The sequence below is a fragment of the Aptenodytes forsteri genome, unplaced genomic scaffold (genome assembly GCF_000699145.1).
Source record: "Aptenodytes forsteri isolate BGI_AS27 unplaced genomic scaffold, ASM69914v1 Scaffold482, whole genome shotgun sequence".
Lineage (NCBI taxonomy): Eukaryota > Metazoa > Chordata > Aves > Sphenisciformes > Spheniscidae > Aptenodytes > Aptenodytes forsteri.
This window is the reverse complement of record NW_008795046.1, coordinates 889,972-898,092: the sequence shown is the minus strand read 5'-3', so window position 1 is coordinate 898,092 and position 8,121 is coordinate 889,972. Positions and strand designations below refer to the sequence as shown.

General features: G+C 42.1%; 1 protein-coding gene across 1 annotated transcript in view; it reads right to left on the bottom strand.

Moving 5' to 3' along the window:
• Nucleotides 1-5,742: 5,742 nt before the first annotated feature.
• The window catches only part of BTBD11 (BTB domain containing 11), a 77,139-nt gene continuing 74,760 nt past the window's right edge, over nucleotides 5,743-8,121 (bottom strand). Inside the window, exon 16 of the mRNA XM_019471452.1 lies at nucleotides 5,743-7,169. Coding sequence (XP_019326997.1) covers nucleotides 6,960-7,169 — 210 coding nt within the window. The 3' untranslated portion in view covers nucleotides 5,743-6,959. The remainder of the gene's footprint in view (nucleotides 7,170-8,121) is intronic.

Below are 8,121 nucleotides of genomic sequence, written 5' to 3'. Positions count from 1 at the left end.
TCAAGGCAAAGATCTGGGGTTAGACATTCAAATTCTTGTACCTAATCCTTTTCCCTTATTGAGACCTGTTTGTCAGTGTGCCATCCAACACGGACAGAAACCTGTGCCTGCTCTAAGCGTGCCTGTTCACACAGTGTCATCACCTCTGCAGGATAAAAGAAAAAAAAAAAAAGAGAGTAAAACTGTAAGCCCAAAGAAGGATGAAAAATGCCTCTCCAAAGGAAAACAAACACCAAAATTGCTGTTCTGGTACATCACGTACAATCAGGTAGACAGATTTTGCCAGCTAAACAGCATAGCTTACAAAACACAAGAAGTTTGTAGAATTTAACCTATCTAGCCAATGCAAGCTCTCTAGTAAGTTGCTAAAAAAAAAAAAAGAGAGTAAAACTGTAAGCCCAAAGAAGGATGAAAAATGCCTCTCCAAAGGAAAACAAACACCAAAATTGCTGTTCTGGTACATCACGTACAATCAGGTAGACAGATTTTGCCAGCTAAACAGCATAGCTTACAAACCACAAGAAGTTCGTAGAATTTAACCTATCTAGCCAATGCAAGCTCTCTAGTAAGTTGCTGCTGTGTCTCCTAGGTGTTTTAGTGACAAGCAGTCCAAGCAAAGCACAAAAAGCATTGTCTACCGAGACTACACTAACCTGAGGAGAATGTGAGACACCACATCGAACCCTCTGCATGCGCCTAAGATAAATACACACTAGGCCATCCATGGCTGTTCCATGCAACAAGCCTTGAACCAAGCTGAAAGACAGACAATTTAACGGCAACAAAAAGAAATTGAATAACGCCCTCCTAACCACACTGAGCTTGCTTCCCCAGTTCTTAGCCTCACTGAAGGCAGCTGACAAATGCCCATTAGCTTCTGCGGGTTTCCAGTTTTTCCTCCTGCTTTGGGCTCCGCATTTGTAATGTTTTCAGCAGTGGTCCCATTGAACTCACAGATCATTGACTCACAGCCGAAGACTCAGCTTCGCTATTTTTTGCCCTTGGAGGCCAGTTATAAATGCTAGGTCAGGTGCAATTCTACTGAAATGTGATAATCCGGTCAGAGCAGGCAGCCTCAGTTTTCACCCACTGAAGGTAACGGGCCTTACTTCAAAATAAATAACAAGTTAAAAAATAGCAAAACATTAATTTTGTTATAAATGTATGGAAGATGTGATTGGAAGCGCTGTGAGTTAGAGATATAGCTGTGCTTATGGGCAGACATCTAAAATTAGTGATGTTCTCGTCTATGGGGTTTCAGATATTATTTGAGTGCTATTTCAAAGCTAACTTTCTGCAAGCTAGTTTATTAAATATTAGGACAAATCCTAAGCAGCTTTTTTAATGCTTATGTATTTCAACATCTCCAGGCCAGGGGATGAAAGCAACATCAGGCCTTTCATTTCTGTAAAGCACTTGCAGAGCCTCACACGAAAGACACTGTCAAACAAACTAACTTCAAGTCTTTCACTTTAGATAACTCTCGTTCATAAAAAAGAAATCATCATCCACTGACTTCAGAGGCAGCTTTAGTGAATGCAGGCTTCAGAATGTCATCTTTCAGCAATATTTTTAAGACAGAGGCAGGTCCTGAGGGACACTGAATACCTGCAACCGACTTTGACAAGTTCTGCAGGTTCTCAGCTTCTCCTAGGATTTAACCCATAGACAACAGTACCAGGAATGGCTTTTTCTCTAGGATGACCTGAGCCTTGCCTTGAGTAGGTGGACGTGTGAACTTTAACAACACCTGTATTTTTCTTGAACGTAAAAAAAAAAAAAATATTTAAACAGGGTCCTGCATACTGGAGTCCCACAGACCTAGTTGCATTGCATGCTGTAACAGAACCCTCTTCTGATTTTGGACAGGTATGGGGAGGGAAGAAGAGGTGGCCTTTCTTTTTTCCCACCACACCACCTCAGAGCAGTTTTACATCAGTACAAACTGAGGATTTCCCTTTTTCTTTTAACCTTCAAAGAGCAGCACATCGTGCTACGCTCTGAAACAAAACTAGAATTTCCGAAAGCCCCCAGCACACCACACACCGCAGCCCATCCAGGGCTTGTGCAACGTTTGGTATGAAGCCAGTGGCCAATGGATAGTCAATACAAAAAAGCTCAGTGTCAAAAGCAGCATGTGGAGGATTCAGCCAGCAGCTCTCATTAGTGCCAATAGGAGCCTGGCTACTAAGCCTTCACACCTCTTTAAAGATGTTTCCTCTGTCTTTAATAGACATTTGCACAAATCTACTCCAAAGCTGAGACCAAGCAGGCAACAGTTTTAGCTGGGGGAAAAAAGTCTTAGCAGTTACAAAGCTGGCCCTTTTCCAGAACGGGGAGCATGTGGCCACCAGCTGTATTTAGAGGACAGCAGGCGTAAGGAACAGATCAGGAGAAAAATCTGAGAAACAAGGAGACAGTGCTGAAAGTTGTAGTGAAAAGAATACCAGCCTCCTCTCTGATGTCCAAAACCTTTGCCCTCCTACATTCCCCATCCTTTTCCTTTCCCAGCTCTCAAGATAATTATTGGAAAATCGCCCATTCAGGAGAACAGATACCCCCTTTCTGGGCCAGGGAAGGGATCCAGCAGGGCTCTAGAGTAAAAAAACTGGGAAGTGTGGAAACTGGCAGCACGTGAGGCAAAGTGGAAATGCGAGGAAATTCTGGCAACTAAGGGAGGACCTTGTAGAGAGACAGAAGGAAATATCTGCAGCGAGGTGGGCAGGATGCCTGTAAGTCCTCAAATATTACAGCAGTGGATTAGTAGAAAAAAGACAGATGGAAAGGAACCGAAACAGCCCTTCACTCATTACAGGCTGGAAAGTTATAAATTAAAAAAAAAAAAAAAAAAAAAAAAGACAAAAAAAGAAAATCACAAGTTTTTCTAAGGATGTTGTATTTTTTTCCATTTCACCTAGATTGGAGGCAATATTTTCCCTCAAAATTTGTAAATTATTGCAACTCATCAAAGACTAAAGAAGCAGAAGGCTTTTTATTTTCTAAGATGATAACACCATCTCTCTAAAAAATGCTAATAAAATGCTCTGCTGGAAAGAGCCTTATCTGATAGGGATGGTATTTGTGGGCACCCACTGAAACTCACACTGCTTTTTAGATTAAATTGACAACAGAGCCCTTCCCAGCCCCAGATTAATGGAATGAAGAATCCATGCATGAAGTCACATATAATAAAGCTTGGAGATTATGAAACGGGCTAGAAGACAGCATCAGAATTGCAACTGATCTTGATGAAGTGGGGAAATTGCCCCAATTAAAGCAGAACAAATTTAATAAAGACAAGTTGAAAGTGTTACACTGTGGAAAGTGTAGTAAGCAAATGCACAAATAAAAATGGGAATTCCTGGGAAAGCAGCAGTGAATCACCCAGAAATTATAACGAAAGACAGACTAGATCAAAAAGTCAGCCATGGGATGTTCTTGTAGAAAATATTCTGGGATATATTTTCTGATATGCTTTATATAAACCACAGGAGACAGTTACTCTGCTTTGCTTGTTACTGTATAAAACCCCTGCTGGAGTACTGTATTTTGGGGAAACTGTGGAATCATGAGGGGAATGACAGCAAAAATCAAAGACCTAGAAAATACTATCAAAGGAACTAGGAAAGACTATACTAGTGAGGAAAGTAGGATAATTCCTCTCATACACAGAATAATCTTGTAAGAAGATCTTGTAAGATAATCTGTTCTTCCTGTCAGTCAGGGCGTGAAGGAAAAGTGGCTCGATTTGCAGTAAAGAAATTCCAAATAGTCTCTTAGGAAAACCTTCCGATTACGAGGGTGGCGAAGATCATGGATCCCCGTCACTGGACGTTTCAAGAGCCTGCAAGCTGCACATTGTCTGGTGTGGTTCAGCTAGACCTCGCCCAGCCTCACAGCAGGAGAAGTGGACTAAAATCACAGTTTTCAAACTCTGGTCTGTGGATCCACAAAGGTCTGCTGACTTTTCCAGGAGACATGAATGCCAGGGTTACACAGGGGCTGGCTCTTCTGCTGGCAAAAGTGATGGGGGTCACAGGTCGAAAAAGAATTGAAAGTCATGATTCTTTTTTTTTAAGGTTCCTTTCAGGTATACATCTATGACTTTGGGATTACCAGTGTTTTGAAGGGCAAAAGTTATTCCCTTATAAATCAATAGCTGCAATCCCTTCGTGTAACAGCTTTGAACAATAGCTTCTTGGGGCTTGTTCTCTCCTACCATTTGCTAGACACCAGCAAAGCAGATCTCGTGGCAGCAGTGGGTGCCACGCTTTCTGTCGTGCTCAGCCATCCAGATTCACAAGCCCCCAAAGGAGCAGCAGGACACAAGAATGCATGGGCTGACGCAGCTCTGCTGGCAGATTTGCGCAGTGTGTGTTTGGAGGCAGCTGCACTCTGTCGCTAGAGCCTTTGGGTCACATTTGCCTTTGAGTGCCCAAAGACGGTGACCACTCAGTTCACGTACAGCCACCAAAGGACATTTTAAGCCCGTTATCTCTGAAAGAAAACCAGTAAACGTTACCACAGACACTCTCAACTCATCAGAAGAATGACTAGCACTGAAAGAAAACCAGTAAACGTTACCACAGATACTCTCATCAGAAGAATGACTAGCACAGAGTTATCAGTGTTTCCTTCCTAATGAGTCCCAGACAGGTTCCTACAAATGCTCAAAAGCCATCACCTTCCAGGGGCAGCCCGTGCACACAGGACTCTACATCCCCTTACCAAAGCATAGTTAGTATTTGAGCTAGAAACAGGGGCACACCACCTGTGGCTATCATTATAGCATTAGATGCCAGACTGCCTATCCACAGGTATACCTGTGGGCATGTTTCCGGAAAAAGCTATCTTGCCTATGGATATATGCGTATGCAACTCCTGATGACTTCGTTGGACACTACGCATGTACCCAAGGGAAGAATTTTATTATCATGATTATTGTTTGAAAAACTTTGCTATTTTAAACCATGAAGCTGCGGGGTGAGGTCTGCTCCTATCTAGTTATCATTGGCATGGAAGGATGGGTTTCCATGGATGAGGAGGCACACCAAAAGACAACAAGCACCCCTGCGTTTGCTGTTGCATCAACCATGGTCCCACTTCTCTAAGATCACAACATTCACACAGAAGATGCTATTGCCTAAATGTTCCAGACAACATCTTGTGTGAACATCTACTAAGCAGAAAAAAAAAGTCTAATTGACTGACATGCTGTGTCTCTGCGACATTAGTGGCAGTTTAGACATTTTCGTAATTTGTTGCAGAAACTGTAGAGGCTTTAAAAGACCAAGCACACAGGATGATTTACACCTCAGAGTCATAAAACAGCTTCCTACCGTGTTGATAACTAAAGCCAAAACTGTGTTCTCTGAGCATGCCAAAAGCTATCAACATGGAAGAGCACCCGATGTAGATACTTCAACGAAAGAACAAGAGGTTAACATGCACTGTCAAAATAAAACTTCTAAAGTCTATGAACTGGGCAGTTTCTGAACGGCATGCTAGAAAGTAAATATATTAATGTCACTGCCATGGAGAAGGCAACGTCTTTGCCTACTTCCTGCTGTGGTTTTCAGAGACAGAGCATCAGGAACGTTGTGGCACGTAGCAGATTTGTCTTGCTAACAATATGCTGCAAAATAAACGAAGCTTTGACAGTAAATCACACCCCCATCCCACCCCACCCAAACCCTGCACTGTAGATAACCTATACATTCTCAGGATACAGTGAGAAATCATTCTATAGTACATATTTAATTATAATTTAAAAAAAATCTAACTCAGACACAATCTCTGGCCAGTAGCAAAGTATCGACACATTACTGAAGTAAAGATCTGTTATTATCCCTTCACTGTAACAAACAGAAATCAGCATCTCGAGAAGGGTCTCCGGGGTATCATATCACAACCAATCGCACCAAATAAAAAAAATATGCTAATTTCACAAATGAAGTTTGACAAGAAGTAACATTGCATTTGTCTTAGCGAAACGAAGCACGAACGTAACGTTTCACAGGTACAGTTACCATGCAAATGCATGTTGAGTTTGTCATTGTTTTTTTCCCCCCAAACCAAAAGAGGAGTTTATTTTCCCCCCCCCCCCCCCCCCCCCCCAAACTACTGTATTAGAGATAGTCTGGGTAATGTACCTCTTTGGTGTAACCATAGCCTGTTAGGCAAGATTATACCACCCTAGGAAAGAATACAAGCAAAACTTGATCATATGTATGTTTACACAATGTACACATTACCATTTAAAAAACAAAACATGTTACATAGATTCTCAAACACAGCTCTGTCGAAAATGAAATTTTAAGCTTAAGAAATCATTTTTAAACTACAAGGCCACCCCATTATTTTTTTATGAACAGTTTAAAAAGTTCCCACCCCTAAAAATTTGCCAGTATATTTCCTCCACTGTAACAGTCTTACCCACTCTCTAATACAGTTGATCTTTGCTCGACAGCAATAACAGTTCTTACATTTCTTAAATGCACGAGATAATGGACTCCAGGATAGATACAGTTCTTAAATGCGTAACACTGGAACAAAACCGCCTTAAATGATTTATCGGTCAATTTGGGTGTTCCCCGGCACCACCGCTCCGGCAGGGGCTTCTGCTCTTCACTGATGCGAGTTCTGGCTTTTGTTGGCATTGAGCTCCACGACCACGCGTGTGTGTTCAGAATTTGAGTACAACAGCGATTCACTGGATACTCTTGTACCCCGTTTGCTCAAAAACACGGAGGAGCTTTGTTTTCTGTATTCCCTCATCCAAACGGGGCCGCAGTCCCAGCGCAGCACCTTTGGCCAACACAGAACTATTTGGATGCGAAGTAGAATTTTTTAATATTTTGTTTTTGTAGTCGTTTAAGCAACTGCAATGGGTTTAAGCAACTGCAACAGCAGATTTAACTTGCAGGGTCTTTATTAGAGGGTTACCGTCTTCCTCAGCTTTATACAATGGAGCCCTTTGAAGAAGACAAATGAATTGACTGAATCCTTGTGGCCAACGTCCTCTGCAAGTCCTGTAGTACATTTTGACCAGACGTTTCTCCGTTCTTGTCATACAACAGCTGTTTGAAAGCTTCGTTTTCAATGAGGACCATCATATTTTTTAGAAAGTAGCCTTCACAGTAGGAAGATAGTTCTGTGACTCCGAGAAACTACAAGAAGTGAAATTAGAGAAAGATAACCATTCTGATAAAACCTGCTCAACAAATACAGTGCATAAGAGCTGCACACAAACAAATATACAAAGTAAGCCTTTCAGACAGGCACAGTAACACTTACAGATATATATGGGGGAGGGGAAGGAGTTAATCAAACAGTATTTTACTCTGATGATTCTGGTCACAATTCCATGTTATAAGGCCATGGCTGTTAAGGAAACAAACTTCAGGGCTGATGCTTTGCTCCCTTGGAAATTAGTGGGAGTTTTACCACAGAGGTCACTAGACCCATGATTTCATGCTAGAAGTTACACCCTGAAACTATAGGTTTGGGACAACTTACTACAGACCAAGTTTAATGAATGCCATCCTTAGCAAGGATGGGTCACATGACCTGTCATGCAAAGTTTCATGCTTCAAGGAATCTTTGGAGAAGAAATGGAGGTTTGCAGAGCATGCGGTTTGGGGCTGTCAGTATCCCCTTACACTGAACCATGTCTGGGTAATAGGCATGGGTACTGTAATGTATGAGGAAACCTTAACTGTGTGAGCAAAAATGTATGAGCAAACCTTAAATGACCCATACGGGTCATTTGATGGGTGTTGTACTGGTAATCACCCCCTAGCTAGATCCTGTGGTCACACAGGGACTATAGCCATGATATTCCACTGTAGGTGTAATTATAAGCCATGCAAGCGTAGAGAGCAGTGCTCAGCCCATCCTCCTGCCCAGGTAAGCTCCTGCTGGGTCCAAGCTCCGAGTAAAGCGGGAACCTTTGGCTGCGAGGTGCAGCCTGAAGGGCCATAACCGCTGGGGCATTGCGTAGCTTTGGGTCCAGACTGGAAAAACTACACAACAGTGTTGCCCACCACCACCTTAACATCACGTTTGGAACTAAGAATGGACTGCTTAAAAAAAAAAAAAAAAAAAAAAACAAAAAAAAAA